A 17541-nucleotide genomic window follows, 5' to 3' on the forward strand; every position below is an offset into this window, starting at 1 on the left:
CAACCGCCTGCACACCAGTCGGCCTGGTCGCAACTGACCTTGGACCATTGGGTGCTATCTGGTCATCCATTCGCACGTTTATGTCCCATTGCACACTTACCCAGCAGGCCCAGGACGATGCTGGGTTCAGTAGAGCAGTGCTGCAAGCTGCTAGACTGTGAACTCTGAGCCCACCTCTGAGGATACTGCTTGTGAGTCACCTAGACTGGAATTGACATGAGCAAGCACTCCAAGAAGAAAAAATGGTTACCTACCTTTCCATAACTGTTGTACTTCGAGATGTGTTGCTGATGTCCATTACATTACTCGTTCTCCTGCCCCCTGTCAAGAGTTGCCGGCAAGAAGGAACTGAGAAGGCATAGGGTTGGCAGCACCTAATATACCAGCACATGAAGACAGCACTCTTGGGGGCGCCTTAGCCAACCCTATGGATACCACTAAGGCAAAAATCTCTGACAGCTGTGCACGTGGCTGCTAGAATGGTTTAAAATTAATTTTATTAATCTTCTGATAGCAAAGCTAGTCTGACTTCAGTTTCACTAAAACTGCTCACCTTTGTCAGCCAGTCATTTAAATATTAACATAGCCATGCACATGCAACCTTCCAGAGAAGCAGGACATATCCTTTTCTCAGAGGCACAGCTTTAAAGCCGAAGACACATTTAATCACAGAGCGAGATGGACTAAAACATCAAGAACTTAAGAATAAGGCCCCATTCTTGCAATGAACACTCTGAGAGCAGACCCTTCACTCAGTGGGGCTCTCGACAAGCATTGCCTGCATGAAGCTTTCTGCAGAATCAAAGCCTCATAAAAGAAAAATGACCTTTTAAATAATAGCTACTGATGCTTCTAGTAGTTAGCTGCTGATGTAAAAACAGGATCAACTATGTGGACTACTGGTCCAGGGAAGACTAAAATAATTGTCACACGGACTTGTTTGCATATTGTAACAATCTATTTCTTTTTTTTAAGATTGATAGAAAATGACTTTAGTGGCCATATTTCAATATTTTGTCTGTCAGCTTCCAGCTTTTGTCCCCTAACTCAATCTTCCATTCCTCCCTTCCCCCCAGATTGCTTGGGGGTATTTTTATTTATTTTGTGAAATAACCTTCAAGCCTTCTTGTGAAAGAAGGGTGACTCTAAGCGCCAGCTTCCATTAGGCACAGTAGGGACTTGAACCTGGATCCCTCAACATTCCAGGTGAGTGTCCTGACTACCAGGCTATTTCATTCTGATGCAGAATGAAAACAAATGTCAAAAATCAAAATATTTTGTGAAATGGAATTTGTGTTTTCCAGCCAGCCCTACATAGCGTCTGCTTGGGTCCTGAGATCAGAGATGAAGCCAACATAATCCAAGCCCATTGCCATCTCCATCCTGGCCACTGGGGCACCCGAAGTACCCTGCTTAATAAATGGCAGTAGCATGCAGAAGTGTCAATTAAAAAAGTTGTTTTCCAAAGACAAGCTCATCGGGACGCAAGAGGCCCGAGTAGGCAGATGCAAGAAGCAGCCTGCTGCACAGGGGTCAGTTTGAGGGGAGAAGGCTAAAGACAAAGAGGAGAGACGAGTCCCTGGTGAATCTAAAGCCTCTGTAGATGTCAAAGTGAATGAGATCAAGTTGATAATGAATAAACTGGGAGCAGAATGACTGACCTGGAAGGAGGCATAGGGGAGAGTGTGGATATAGGAACACAAATTTATTAGCAAGTAGCCTATTACAGGAAAAAAAAATTAAAGGACTTAAAAAGAAAAAGACCTTGTAAAGAAGATAGAGAGAACCATAAAAAGTAGCATTGGATAAGCAAAGACTCCTTTTTAAAAAGGAGGCACCAAACTTCTTAAGAGAAGTAGAAAGACTTTAAAACACAGATCAAATCAAATCCTGGAAAGTATACAAGAGAAGCTAGAGGTAAACTACTACAGACGAAAATGCAACTAGATTTACACAACTCTATTATGAAAAAGGTAACAAAAGCGACAGGCTACCTGCTAATATAAAAAATATGCAAGATTATAAAATCATTCCTCCAATGTGGGTGACTCCATATGAACTAGCCACAGGTCCAAAGCCACATGTGAGGAATTTGCCAATTTTTACAGGAGGCTCTAGGCTTTGCAACCAGCTACCTAAAGCTTTCTTGAGAAAGAAGCTACCTAAAGTAGATCAAATAGACCAGGAGCTCCTGGAGGAGGACACTGAACCTGAAGAAATTATAGAAGTTATTAAATTATGTAAAAATGGTAAATCTCCAGGCCATGATGGTGTCAGAGAAAAACTCAGTTCTCACTTTTTTGGTTGGGTGCAGCAAAGGCAGATACTTTATTTTCTCTTTACAATTGCATAGAGGGAGGGAGTGCTCTAGGACACAGGGTTTCCCCCTCCTAGGCAGGTCTCTCAACAGATAAAACAATTACAGCAAGCATTTTTACCTTTTATTACATACAGTAATAAGCAACAGCTGCATTTTGTTTATACATAGGTGTCATAAACAGATAGCTAAGGGTTAATGTCTCTTTCACCTGGAAAGAAGTAATCTAAACCACCTGACCAGAGGACCAATCAGGAAACAAGACTTTTTCAAATCTGGGTGGAGGGTTTGTAGTGTGTGAGTCCTTTGTCTTGAATCTATCTCTCTCGGCTATGGGAGGACTTCTGTTTCCTGCTTTCTAATCTTCTGTTTCCAAGTTGTAAGTACAAAATATAGTAAGGCAGTAAGGTTTCTATTGGTTTTCTTTTGTATTTACATGAATATAGTTGCTGGAGTGCTTTAAATTGTATTCTGTTTGAATAAGGCTGTTTATTCAATATTCTTTTAAGCAATTGACCCTGTATTTGTCACCTTAATACAGAGAGACCATTTTTATGCATTTTTTTTTCTTTTTATATAAAGCTTTCTTTTTAAGACCTGTTGGAGTTTTTCTTTGGTGGGAAATTCCAGGGAATTGAGTCTGTACTCGCCAGGGAATTGGTGGGAGGAAGAAGTCAGAGGGAACTCTGTGTGTGTTAGATTTACTAGCTTGATTTTGCATTCCCTTTGGGTGAAGAGGGAGGTAATTCTGTTCTCCAGGACTGGGAACGGGGAGGGTGGAGTCCCTCTGTTTAGATTCACAGAGCTTGTGTCTGTGTATCTCTCCAGGAGCACCTGGAGGGGGAGAAGGGAAAAGATTTATTTCCCTTTGTTGTGAGACTCAAGGGTTTGGGTCTTGGGGTCCCAAGGGAAGGGTTTCGGGGGGACCAGAGTGCCCCAAAACACTCTAATTTTTTGGGTGGTGGCAGCAGTACCAGGTCCAAGCTGGTAACTAAACGTGGAGGTTTTCATGCTAACCCCCATATTTTGGACGCTAAGGTCCAAATCTGGGACTAGGTTATATGACAATAGGTCATCCTGATAACTTATTTTTCTCACTTATTTTGACACTAGTCCACATTCTGTCTTATCTACACAAGGTCGCAACAGCTTCTCACACAGTTCTTTCTCATTCGCCTCACGCAATTCTCACTTCTACAAATCTCGCGTTGTTAGGGTTACAGCTAGCGTGACTCTTGCTCATAGAAGTGACTGTTTGCATTGAAATCCCCTTCAGTTCTTGCTCTACTTCCACAATGGGTTTCCCTCAGAATTTTGCAAATTTTTCAGGGCACAACTGGCATAACCAGTCAGATGTCTTTAATGAGATTTTGAAAGAAAAAAGATCTCTGCTACCAGGAGAGGAGCGCATATTGTAGTAATACCAAAACCACGTAAAGACCTATCTTGTTGCATGGCATATACATCCATCTCCTTGTTAAATTTAGTTGCCGAGCAAATAGATTTTAAAAAAAATACTGCCTGTATACATTAACTAGATCAGACAGCATTTATGTGAAACTGGCAGTTAACAAACAACATTCACGAGAGTTTTTGACTTAATTTTTTTCAGCCGCATCAGCCAAAAAACCTCACCCGTTTTTATCATTAGATGTTGATAAAGCTTTTGGGAGAATTGGCAGTCCTTAAAATACTCCGTTTTATGCCCCAAATTTGAAAATTGGTTCTCTGTTGTATTCTCAGTTCAGAAGGCTGCAATAAGAGTTGATGGACGCCTGTGAGAAAGATTGCCTTTTCTCTTTGCCATGGTAATGGAACCTTCACAGATGGTCAGAAATAATAATATAAAAGAAAGAAAAGTAGAAAACAAACCCGTATTTTATATGCAATTGCATGTGTAAAACCTTCCTGGCATGCTTCCTGAACTGCAAAAAGAAATAATGAAATTTGGTAAAGTTTCAGGTTTTAAAATAAAGTACAATAAATCTGAATTTCTGGACGTTGATGTGGGCCCTGACTTGCAAAAATAAAAATGGGTGACCTGACCACCTTATTAAAATACCTCGGAGTACATATATTTCTTTAAAAGCAGGATTTTATAGTATGTATTTAAGAAAATTTAGAACAGATTAGGAAAACTTGTCAAAGTGAAAAATCTCATAGCTAAGCAAAATTATATCAGTCAAAATTAATACCTTACCTTGAATCAGTTTCTCTTCCCTACACTACAGATGATCATCCTGGGAAAACTTTTGAAGACTGTGGATTGGCAATCATCCAATTCATTTGAGGCACAGGAAACCGAGTCAAGTGGGCCACCCTTTGAAGACCTTGGCAAAAGGGTCTGGTGCTATCATGCACTAAACAACATAATCAGGGAAGCCAAATCAGTAATGTGCTGTACTGGATAATTCCCAACCATAATAAATATTGGATAAAAATAAAACAGTTACATTATCATACAGTCTAACTCCTCATAATTGCCTATATAAAAAAAGAACGTATAGACCAAAAAATATATATATACCCACTTTATTGAGAGCAACAATAGAGGCATGAGATAACATGAAAAATTAAGCCCTTTCTCATAACCTCTAATGCCCATAGTTGTTAACACCAAAACTCAACCCTAATGAATCTCTGGGAAGCTTGTGGACATGGGAGCATATTGGTACTATGAGATTGAGTCTGTACATTCAGATCATTCTGAAGAGATGCAACAGCATGCCAAAGGTTTTAAAATTCTGCATTACCAATAACTGCACCAGAGACTTTTTCAAGTCTCTCCCTTAAAAAGACAAACCCAAGCTTAAAATTGACAGATTTTTGACAAACCACTCATCACACTTAGAAAACAGACCTGTGTGTTTCATATTTTAGTTTGATTATGACACCATGGCAGATGCTGTCTTTTTTTGATAAGCAAATTAATTAGGAAAGGAAACTTAACCATTTTATATAAATTCTTGTCTTCTCTGACTGAGTCATAGGCCATTTTTATAACATGCATTCACAAAGGAAATGTTCTGACTAGAGCTGGCTAAAACTTAGAATTTCTGGTTTGACGAGAATTCTGACACTTGAACATTTGGTCTAGGTCCGATTCAGGGCTGCCTTGAAACCACTGGCCCTGGAAGCCCATGCTACCCAGCAACCCACCCGGCAGGTTTCGGACACAAAAGTTTGTCAAACCCACCATGTTTCCATGAACCTTGTTGGGTTTTAGAAATTGGCATTTTTCACCAAACCCTGGACATTTTCTGCCCAGTTCTAATCCTAATTGCTGCTTCCTTTTTGTTACTGCTGTGTATACCTGATTTTGCCTTATATGTTATAAACCTAGAGCCAACCTTAGTCTGTCTTAGGGGGCTTAAACAATTTTTTTCCTCCCTGTCTTGTATATAACTGGCTTCTGATCATGCCACTGTGCACAGGGCTGGCCTGAGAATGTTGTGGAGTGGGATCTTTGGGGGAACTGCAGGCAAGGTATAGCCCACTAAATTTGTTCTGTGGCTGTGATTTCATGGATCCCAAAGGTCATGGCCTCCACCGTTGCAGGCACATAGGGTTGAATAACCCTCATCTTTAGGAATAGTAACAAACTTTCATCCATAATGATTGTTTTATGTTCTCAAGGCCATTGTCACAAAGCAACAGCACTAGAAATTTAGTTTACTAACAAAACAAAAGACGGAGATTAGCATTGCATCTTCCACATATGCCAAATCAGCTGTGTAGGCTCTAAAGTCCTGGTTTATATACTAGACTTTTCTTCTACCAGCTTCCCTTTCCCTGAACTTTGATGCAGTTCTCTCGGTTACATAACCAAAAGAGACCAATCTTAATTTCCTTGCTTCATTCAGCAGCAACTCCCTTCTGGATGGTTAATGGGTAGGGTTTGGTGTTTTTTAAAGGAAATTCTGTCCAGTCCTCCTCTACCACATGCTAATGACAGCTATGCTGTTTTCAAGGGCATGGTCTTGGTAGGAGAGGCAGACAGGTTATAGTCACGGTTGAAAGAATCCTTAAGGCTTCGGCAGGGGCACACAGAACCTAATTTCTCCCAGGCAGAGAGATGCTGACTTGAAAAATATATAGTCTCTATAGGGCAAATGTTTTTTAATAGAAGTCTCTTTGCGAACTTACATACATCATCTTACTGGAGAGTAAGTATTACACTATCTCCTAGTTTATGGGGCCATCTGTGGTTGAGAGGAGACCAGAGACTGAGTTACTTCTTGGTGCTCTTCCTACTTATTTTCAGTAGGAAAGAGCAGAGAGCAATGGGAAAGAGCAGGGGGCAGTGTCCAAGACAAAGACATTTTTTCTATGGGGAAAGGAAGAGGGTCCTGAAGAAAATAGGTCAACCTGGAATTATTGGCACCTATGTTATCTGTCAAGGGAAATACTATGCCAGATGGTATCCTGGGATATTGTAGCTAGCAGCAGTAAAACTCCTGTCTACTTCAATGGGAGCATGAAGGCTACCCTTTTTATTAAAAGATTGAAAAATAAACTTGCATTGTCTGCTTAAAAATCCCTTCAAAGCATTCTTGTTTCAAGATGTTTTTAAGACTGAGCTAGAAAAATAGTCCGTCATTGGTATAAAAACAAATTGTTTCTGAATATTTGATGCTGTAAGTGGTGTTGGTGGTGTGTTTCCCTGTTCTACTCATGCTGCATGTTTTCTTTTAAGAACATGCATGCTTTTTGGTATTAAGTTGCAGTCATAGCTAAAGTTTCCTGACCTGTGTATCTAGATAGGTTATCTTGCAGACTCTGCATAGATGCCGTGGATTGCCTTTAAATACTCCACTCTTTCCTTAATGGGATTACTGCTGTTTAAAAATACTATACTTCAAAGGCCAAAGAGCATCAATTACCCACTTGAGACTAAAATAATGAGAAATTTAAATGCCAGAGTTTTCACTGTACTTACAGGATTGGATTCTTGCCACTTTTGTGTTACAGTAACTTCAGATTTCAGACCCACAAAGATCTCAGTCCAAACATCTGAAGTAAACATTTGTAATCATACTTCAAGAGGAGGAGTTTATTGTGAAATTCCTTATTTATCACAAGAGTGTCTATTCCCTTTTTTATTTATGTCATCTAAAGCTTTTGAAATCTTATTTTTATTGCATTTAGGACCATACTGTGGCAATAAGATGCCTGTTCCTAAAGAAATTATCTTGGATACTAATGAAGCAACTATTCGCTTTGAGAGTGGGTCCCATGTATCCGGACGGGGCTTTCTGTTATCCTATGCCAGTAGTGATCATCCAGGTATAGTAATCAGTGCAAAAAGCAAATGCCCTTATGAATTAAAGAGAGAAAACTTGAGGGTACAGGTGAACGTGCTGATAATATTCATAAAGCCAAATCTCTGGGTTCCCGGTATTATCAGGGAGCTTAGCTACTTTAACCATAATTTTGAGAGAGATATATGTAGATATTTTTAATACAGTGTACACATGTACTCCTGGGGGAATTCTGTGCCACTGCGCATGTGCAGAATTTATGTCCCACGCAGATTTCTTTGCTTCCCCACTTTGATTTTCTAATGGGAAAGCAACAGGAAGCTACAAAAGTGGGAATGTGACCCTCTCCAGCAGTTTTGGGTACCCAGCAGCCGGCGGAGAGAGAAATCACTGTGGAGCAGGGAACAGGACTGGAGAAGACCCGGCTGGTGGCTCCTATTCTGCACCAGGCTCAACTGCTAGTCCCGGCTGGGCTGGGCAGGCTGGGACTTTCTCTTCCCCCTGCACAGCATCTGGGCCCGTGTCAGACCCACCCCCAGATTTCTCCCCCAACTATAGGAAGCTCTGCAAACTCCCCACGCCCCACTTCTTGCACCCATCACTCCTCAGCTGCTGGAGGAGGGATCACTGTACAGAGAGTTACTCCCTCCCCCATCCGCCCAACCCCTGTGCATCCAGACCCCCTCACACACACATCCTCCCTGGTCAGTCCCACTCCCCTGGCACCTGGACCACCCCAACAAGCCACCTGGATTCCCACCCTACTGAGCCCCAACCAGCTGCACCTGGATCCCTGTCCCACTCCCCAAGCATCTGGACACCACCACCCTCCGAGCTCCCTACACCCAGACTCCCTTGCTGAGCTCTATCCTCCCCACACCCAGACCCCTTCCTGCTGAGCCCCAACCACCTTCACCTGGACCCCCCTGCAGAGTCCCATTACTGTTGCACTCAGAACCCCACAACAGGCTCCTGTGCATCCAGATCCTCCTCCCCCCACCCACACACACACAGATCACCACTGAGCCGCCTGTACCTAGATTGCCTGACACAGAACCCTCGCAGCCCGCACTTGGATCCCCTCACACTAAGCACCTCCACACTTGGATCCTGCTTTGCTGAGCCTGCCCACCCACACCTGGTGCAGAGGGACAGAGCCCTGGGGTGTTTCTGGGCAGGCCCGGTCATTGCGCTGTGTCAGGGTTGGGTGCAGCTTCACCACAGAGTCTGACCTGGAGAAAAGTTGCACAGTGATCTCCCACCTCCATGTAGCCAGTGGCTGATGCTCCCCAATGCCATGCTGGAGCCTCTGTAGTTATTTGACAGATAAAATTTGCAGAATTTTAAAAGATTGTGCACAGAATTTTTAATTTTTTTGGCGCAGAATGCCCTCAGGAGTAACACAAGGACAATTATAGAGTAGTAATGCATGCACATAGAGCAGTCATTGAAGTCCTGCATGGACTGTTTGCGGGATAGGGGTCATCTGAGCAGAAAATGAGCATATTCTCATTAAAGTCCTATTAAAGGAGGCCTCGGGCTCAGATGTTAATCACGTGGTGATGATGTATCAGGTTGTTGAAGACTAACATTTAACACCAACACCTGATGATGTGATAGTTTCACTGTGCAGTTTACTTTTAATGGTAGCAGACAATCTGATTTATGTGTGGGATCAGAGGTAAGAGGGGAAGGGAAGGTGGGGAGGCTATCATAGCTGCTTCATACCTGCTAATAAAAATGTCAAACTATCAAGATGTAAATGTATAAATAATATCTGGAGACTTTTTAAAATATAATTTAATGTTTAGCCAAATTTTCTCTACACTTTTATACTCTACTCTTCAATCAGGAATGACTAGTTGTAATATTTTTAACAGATCTAATCACATGTTTGGAGAGAGCAAATCATCACGTGAAGAACGAATACAGGTAAATATGAGTGCAAAACTATGCTCTGCAGTTGTCTCGCTGTGTCTTGTTTGACCTGTTCATTGTTGTACCTGGATAAAGTATTTTGTTTGCAGCATGTAATATACTGAAAAGCCTAGCCTTTGCCCCAGGAATGTGTTTTCTTGAGAAGTTAGTTCCTTTTCAGTATTATGCTGTAATTATCTGTGGCTTATTCGTGAGTAGCAGAAGAGTCATCTCCCCGAGACTTCACTTTCCAGAACAAACAAGGGATGCTGCTACAGTGCTAAAACTTTCTTAATTTGTGGCATAAGTGGGCAGTGCTGGGGTAAACTAAAAATGCAGTGCTTGACCTTTGGAGGTACTGAGAGCCCTGAACTTCCATTGATGCCACTGGGAGTTGAGGGCATTAAGTATCTTCCAGGATCATACCCAAGGTACATTAAAATTGTTTCTAGGTTAGTTTCTTAAGGCAGTGAGCCTGGCAATAGGTTTTGAAATCGTAATGGAATGCAAGCCAATTTTTTGTGCTCGTGAACAATATTAGGCATATTTTTCTTCTCTGAGTTGCTTGGAAAGTTAGTTAGTATTTCCAGAACAAGCAGAACTAAAGAGAAAAAAATGCACTTAAATGATTACTATTTTGGCTCTCTGTGTGTTCTACTATGTGCAGTAAGCTAATGAACTTGAATCTGAGAACATATTTGCCTTTTAAAAACATGCTAATTTATGCTCAGCTAGAACACATTTCTAAAAATATTTCTTGGTTTGGTGTGTGTGTGTGTGTGTGTGTGTGTGTGTGTGTGTGTGTGTGTGTGTGTCAGGCATTACAATCCATGTTATAAACACGCTTCTGTTCTTTTACTGCAGCAGATACTGTCCTGCTGGTTGCAGAGACATAGCAGGTGATATTTCCGGCAATATAGTGGAAGGATACAGAGATGTAAGTATGAAGGGTAAAGAGTGGACTTTAGAAAGATGGAATACAAAGGCAATTGCTAGGGTTGCCAGATCTCTGGTTTTTGACCAGAAAGTCTGGTGGTAAAGGGGACTTGACAGTGTCTGATCAGATCTACTGACCCAACACCCAAAGTCCCATTAGTGCAGGTAGGGCAGGCTGGAAGGGACCAGGTAATCACGCATGCCAGACCCTACTAGGCCGGGTCCACCTCCTAACCTGCATTTAGCAGCTGCAGCTCCTAGCCCAGCTCCACAGGTGAGTCCCTCCTGACATAGGGAGTGGGAAGGAGAGGGGAAAAGCAGCGAATGACAGGAGAAGGCAGAAGAAGAGTAAACAATGAGTGGGGCCTTGGGAGAGGGGGCAGGACAGGGGAGGGACTTTGGGGAAAGTCACTCCTGCTCAAGTGCCCAGTTTTTAAATATTACACAAGATGTCAACCTTAGAAAATTCATGGTTATTTAGCAGCACAAGCAAAAATGTCATTCACTTTTAGCTCTGTTAGTAATCCCATTCACTGGCAACTTTACTACTTACATGTTACCAAACAAGCCAACCACCCATTTATGAGCAAGAAACATGTCACAGGAAACCATGCACTGAAAAAGATACTTTTGGCTTCTAGCTACTGTGATTTTTGTTCTCTCTCTCTCTCATTTTTTGTCCACTAAATGGTACTGGTAGACGTGTTAAACTATTCCTACAATCTCAGGATTCCTGCTCTCTCTTTTGAGAATCCAGTGCTCCCCAATTCCAGATCTGTTACTCCCTGAACAGTGCTATACCTGCTTATCACAAATCTTTCCATTTTTTTAAGTCCGTCCTCCTAGGGAAAAAATCAGTTCAGTTAGAATTGGATTTTGACACCAATTCTACTTCATTTCAGAGTGATTTACTGGGATATCTTATGTTTCCTAAACTTGTCCCATTTCGGATTACCAGTGTCTTAAATTATTGAATTTGTGGCACCTTATTGACTTCAATGGATTGTGATCAGGCCTTATATTAGTAGTTCTTTGTTTAAAGAAGAAAGTAGCCTGAGTGGTGCGCTAATGCCTGTATTATACCACAACCTGTTTTGACCACCCACAATTCTAGCATATAATCCCTAGATTCCTCTGACATCTTTCTAGCATCTCTAAGTTTGTCTACATAAAGGTGCATCTTTCTTCATCACAAATGGAGTAATAATTGAGTTTTAAATGCCAGTGCATGTCCTCGAACTGTTCACTGATTGTTCAGCTGCTCTTTCTTAGAGAATTATAGGGAAATTGGCTGAAATAACAAGGAAATTCTACACACAACTTGTATCAAAGGGTGCTCTGCTTACCACACCTGATGATTAGAAATGAAAAGCAACAAACGGCAGGGCCTCACTCAGGCCTTGTCTACACTAAGGAAAGTTTGCAGAATTTTCTCATAGCTGCTAACCATTTCTCAGTTTTAATGGTGGTAGCAACACAAAGCTGTAGTGTAGGCCAGCTGCTGGCATTTTAAGTACAGTGCCATCTAACTTTGCTTAAAGTGGACACAATTGACATTGTCCTTAAAATGCTAGTGGCAGCCAATCTACAGTAGAGCTTCTAATGTTGCTAAAAATGGCGAAACTGAACTATGTTATCAGCAATGGGAAATTTTTGCCAAAAATATAGACAAGGCCTCAGTTATTCACCCTGCACAAAGTAACAGGTAAGTCTGGCTTCAGCAGAATAAGTGAATCCATGAAGTAGTTTTACATTAATTTTACCCAGCAGATAGCAGTACCTTTTTTAATTACTTTTGCTGGGGAGAGGCATGTGAGAGAGTTGTGTTAGGTGTTGATTCTGGAGCACTTTCCCTACAAGCAAATCAGGGTTTTGTTTATTGGTTGGTTGTTTTTTTGTTTGTTTTTTTTTGGTCTGGTTTTTTTTTTTTTTTTTTTTTGAATAAGCATTTGTTTTTTGGGAAGAGTTTTAAACATAACCTGTAGGGAAAAAAAATACTGTACTTTCCTTCTTTATATTCACCTTAAGTCTTCAGAGGATTTTATGATTTTGAAGATCTTTGACTTCTTATGAGAGAGGTAATGGTGGGTTGAGCTTGAAAGTTTTAATAACTTGCCAAACTTAACCTTTTGTTTGAGTTCTGGTTTCTGCATTCCAGACCTCCTTATTGTGCAAATCAGCCATACACGCAGGCGTTATTGCAGATGAGCTGGGTGGCCAGATCAATGTGATTCAGCAGAAAGGAATAAGTCGATACAAAGGCATCCTGGCCAATGGCATCCTTTCACAGGAGTAAGTGTCACAGTTGTTTGTCTTTTTATTCTGTGTTTGAAAGTAACCCTGGAGGCATAATTAACCCACCACATCAGAGAGGGAGCAGATGGGACACTGTCAGCTTTTCTCCTTTCAGAATGGAAAAAAATTGGAAGCATTTAAGTGTTTATCACTTAGTAGTTGACCTTTGGAAGATAAATGTAAGACACAATGTCATTTGGTTTGCTGACACTTAATTAAAATGGCATTAGTTCTGGGACACAGAGACATAGTGTCTCAGGTCTTTGGTGCATTAATGCACCAGAAATTTTAGATTGTGCTACTCTTCCTCTCTTTTCACATATTTATCAAATCACCTGGTTTGCAAATACACAAAGTTTTTGGTGTTCTGCAAACAAAATCATACATTTAAATAGTCAATATGTTAAAAAAGCAATGATGAACTAATGAAAAACCCCAAAAACCTTAAAATAATATGATTGAAGGAATAAATAGCAGTGCTGAGAAGTGGGGGAGTTAAATGAAAATTTTAAATACATTCACAAGCTTTTTGTAGCACCATTTAAGATTACTAGAGCTACCATTTATCTGCTGCCCCTACATGTATTACAGCTGAGGCAAAAATGAAACCTCTTAAAATATCTAACTGTGCAGTGAGCACTTCCAGCAATTGTCTGTGTCACTCAGGAAGATTATTAATATTTTTAATTTTAAAATATCAGGAATATGGGAGAGGTGTTTATTGGTGGGGAGGGAAGCCCCCTCACCCAAGCATTCTAACAGGCTGAGTGCCTGGGAGAATATTTCTTCTTTCACCCATAGTTTCACGCTCCCCTTAGTTTTTTTTCCCAAGCCCTCCTAACATCGTGTGGTCACCCAGTCAAACCACCATATTCACAAAGGTGAAATCTGGAATCTATTGAAGTTAATAGCAAAACTCCCGTTGACTAGGATTTCACCCAAAATGTATCAGTGTTGTAAACTCCTGTGCTTCCAGGCATAAATCAGCCACTAACTGCCTGGGGACCGAAGATTAGAAAAAACTTCCTTCATGAGCATGTTATTTTGTAACTGTCCGTTATGAGGTATGCCACCCATCCCTTAAGTATCTGGTACTTGCTGTTGTTGGGATCAAGATACAGGATTAGACTGACCATTGGTCTGACCAGTGTGGCACTTCCTGTAGAACTAAATGGGGAGGTGAGAGGGGAATAATTTCATCTTATTTCAAAACACGAGTGAAGTGAGTGTTTTCCAGAAGGATAAAAGACAAAATTAGTAGGAAAACACACTGGATCTGTATTTCAAGTTTTTAAAAGGGTTTCATAATATGTATTTCTAACACCGAATAGCTATTCTGTTCTCAGAACACACGCGCGATAACTAAAACTCCTCAGAACTGTCAGCGCTGAAAAGGATAACTCTTTGGCACCTAAACAATAGTATTTTCTGAGTTTCAAATACTCCTTTAAATAAAGGGTTTCTATACTTTTTTAAAATCTCATTTACAGTGGGTTTCAATATTAAAGATTTATTTCATTTAGTGACTCTAGTTGAAGTTGACCTCATCAAAAGCTACTTCTGCTTATGTGCATTGAGCCTGTAAATGTGTCTGTATTATAATTTGATGGTTAAGTTATGAATTGCTCACTTACCAGCTCCCTAGAACTGACCTTGGCCTCTCTTGCTTCATTTTTTATGCTCTGTTATCTGTGATTTGTAGTTTCCATGATCTATGTGTGGATCTAGACACATGTATTGTATAATGAAGATACAGTGGCCATGGCTCTGATTTATCAGGCATTTCTGACATCTTAAGTGCAAATGTATCAGCTTTTACTTTGTCCCCCGAGCTTGCCTATGAATAAAGCCCTTTGTCTTTTGTTTTACTGAACCCCCCCCCCCGCCCATTTCCAGTTTTTGAAAAAAGCAAGTGTTTGGGTTTTACTGCTTTTTAACCCAAATTTTGCAAGTGCTGGAATTCCCCAGACCTGGCTCCCTTCTACCAGTTGGCAGCCAGTGCTGCTGCTCGGCAGAGGAGGAGCAAGATGGGTAGGGAGCCAGGTTCCAGCAACCAAGACTGCTGCAGCAACAGGCCCCACAGGAAACAGGGTTCCTATCACCCCCTGCCAACCCACTGCCTCTGGTGACCACCAAGCATCCTCCCATCTCACGCCCAGAGGCCTTTCATGTTTGGTTTTTACAGATTTTTCACCCACTGCTAATTTAAAAAAAAAATGTTGATAAATTCCCCGGAAATCTTTAAACAAAATAAAAAACAAAAACAAAGGGCTCTTACCCGTGGGGGATGCTGAGCATGCAACAGTATTTTTCTGTCTTTGAAAACAGAGATATTTGTTTAGGAATTGTACAGATTAAGGCCTGGGTTTAAACAGCATTGTTTACAAAATCTCTTTGAGGTGGACTCTACTATTAAAGTCCTCCTGTGAATGTAAATGTAATGCAACAGAGAATCATCACAAGTGGATTCTTTTGTAGAGCCATATAGCTCTCACAATCTGCTCAAAAGAACTCTTAAGATTAGTAAGGAAATGGGGAGCTTTACAGTAGTGTGCCTTACTGACATACATTATGTGAGAAATGCCACCTATCACAATGTGAAAAATGATGATTTACAGTAATTAGACTAGCCCATTTTTTTAATGACCTGCAATTTGTAAAAGCTTCTTAAACTTAAAAACATTTTAGAAATTGTAACTCTCCCTCTTTTAGCTAAAGTTAGAGGCATTTCTTTTAGACGGAGTTTCAGTGCCTTTCTTTGATGCAAAAAAGAAAAGACTTTGTAAGAGATACCTTTGTAAACATTGCTCTAGGAGTCCTTTAATTCATTGATTTGACATGCCATGCTTTTGTCAGTGGACCACTTTGTATTTAATAAATAAGCAAAGATGCTTTGGGATGTAATGTAAAATTGTGACATAGAGCAACAGAGCCCATCTGTGAGAAATGCCCTAGACGATTACCAGTTGCACTTGCTGCTTTGACTCACCTGAACCCCCAAATAAATCAACTCCCTCTGTACAGTCTCTATTTCTGAAAGTCTTGGTTTTTCTTTAATCACCAATATTTCCTATCTAGAAAGTGGTGAAGGGAGGTGGTACTTTGACTGGTCTTTTCACGTGGCTACCCTTCCCTTTCTATTCCCAGTTTGCTATAGCTTGGTTCTCAAAATATTTAATTCTTTGGGCCACGCTTAGCCCGCAGACTAGAGTTGAGGACAAACTGTCCTGGATGACCATGAAAAAGCAACCCTGAAGGGGAGTTCTTTTGTCATTTAAGTACAGAAGTTACTTTAAGGCATAACATACTCACAGAGATTTTCCAAAGGGACTAGTGCAGTCCTTAAACTGTTGGGTTCACCCCTTAGAGATGTACAGAGGAACATTGGAGGGGCGCTTGGCATGGTCAGAGAGGGAGCTCTCCATCCCCGCTCACTCTGCCCCCAGGCCAGCCTTTAGCCTCAGCTTCTCCCCCATCCCCAGTTCACCCCCCAGCTCTGCCCTCAGCCCAAGCTTCTCTGCTGAGTCAACTGTGCAGTAATGGAGGAAGAGCGCGGACAGATTCCATTACTGGTGGGGAGGGGGGCAGGAAGAGTTTGGGCCCCACAGGACTACTGATTTTTGGGTGCTTAACTGGCAAAATCCTGAAGGGAACAGATTTTCAGGAAGCCCAAGCACCCATCCCTCTGAACATCAGGCCCCTTTAAGATGCAATTTGACAGGCACCCATAATTCATAGTCACTTTTTAAAATTTTTGCTACTTTACTGTTCTGCACTATTATGTGAGGTTTTGTGGAGTGGGGCAGGATTATTTTTTGTTTAATGTCCTATATTAAAATAACTCCATGGGTGGGGGAAGTGGGGAGAGAAGACAACAAATTTGGCCCTGTCTTCAGAGACAAAAGAGACATTTTAAAAACTTTAGTTGAACTTGATTATGGCAAAGCCATGCTATAACCAGATTAAAACCTCCATTTTTTAGCCCTTGTAGAGCATGAGTGTTTATTTTTAACCCGTTTGTGGTATTATTTGGCCACATTTAAAGACCAGACTAAAGTATGATTAAGTTTAACTGGGTCTGATTATCCTTTGCACTTATATTGGATTTACACCAGTGTAACTTCATTGATTTCAGTTGAGTTACTCTTGGTTTACATTCGTGAGAGAGGAAAATTGGGCTCATTGTTTGAGCAGTGCATGGTGGCTAGATACAGAGCTCCTGTTACCTTGGCATTTTGGCACTTTGTGATGGTTTTGGTGGCTTTTCTGTTGCTTTGGTGGCTTTTCAGTAGCAGATGGGGAAATTGGGTTAGCATAAAAGTGCCCCAAAGTAGCAGAGGTTCTGCATAGTGGAGATGCTTAAGGAGAAATATGTTTTGAGGATGATAGTCTGGGTTGGGGGAGAGGTGAATGAATCATTTCAAAGAATTTGTATATGCCAGAACCTGTGAAGGATGGTCTGAGTTTTGTCATTATGAGACCATGGCAAAAACAGGAGTGCCCTGACAAGAGGTGGATGAATAGCAAGAATATATTGAAGATTGTCCATCTGGTCTGAGAGATTGTTAGATACAGAATACTCTCACCCCAAAGTGAATATACTGATCTTGGGCTAGTTTGTATAAGCAGCTCCTAACATGTTCAATAACTCTTTTTTGTCATTCCCCCACACCCCTTTGTTTTCTTACAGTGGCTCACTCTCAGACAAGCGGTTTGTGTTTACCTCAAATGGTAAGAAAAATACCTTTATTTTAGATATTCAAGTCTTGACTTGCAATTTTTTTTCCCAGTAAAAGCTAAAATAACCTGAAAAAT

General features: G+C 41.0%; 1 protein-coding gene across 2 annotated transcripts in view; it reads left to right on the forward strand.

Annotated features, from left to right (window-relative positions):
• Positions 1-17541, forward strand: part of DCBLD1 (discoidin, CUB and LCCL domain containing 1) — a 75948-nt gene that overhangs the window by 38057 nt on the left and 20350 nt on the right. The window contains exons 3-7 of one of the 2 annotated variants that reach the window (XM_030556179.1): positions 7466-7603; positions 9459-9510; positions 10360-10432; positions 12590-12723; positions 17417-17457. In XM_030556179.1, the coding sequence (XP_030412039.1) occupies positions 7466-7603; positions 9459-9510; positions 10360-10432; positions 12590-12723; positions 17417-17457 (438 nt within the window). The remainder of the gene's footprint in view (positions 1-7465; positions 7604-9458; positions 9511-10359; positions 10433-12589; positions 12724-17416; positions 17458-17541) is intronic. The other variant, XM_030556180.1, reaches the window with a different exon arrangement.

This window comes from Gopherus evgoodei, chromosome 3 (genome assembly GCF_007399415.2).
Source record: "Gopherus evgoodei ecotype Sinaloan lineage chromosome 3, rGopEvg1_v1.p, whole genome shotgun sequence".
Taxonomy (NCBI): domain Eukaryota; kingdom Metazoa; phylum Chordata; order Testudines; family Testudinidae; genus Gopherus; species Gopherus evgoodei.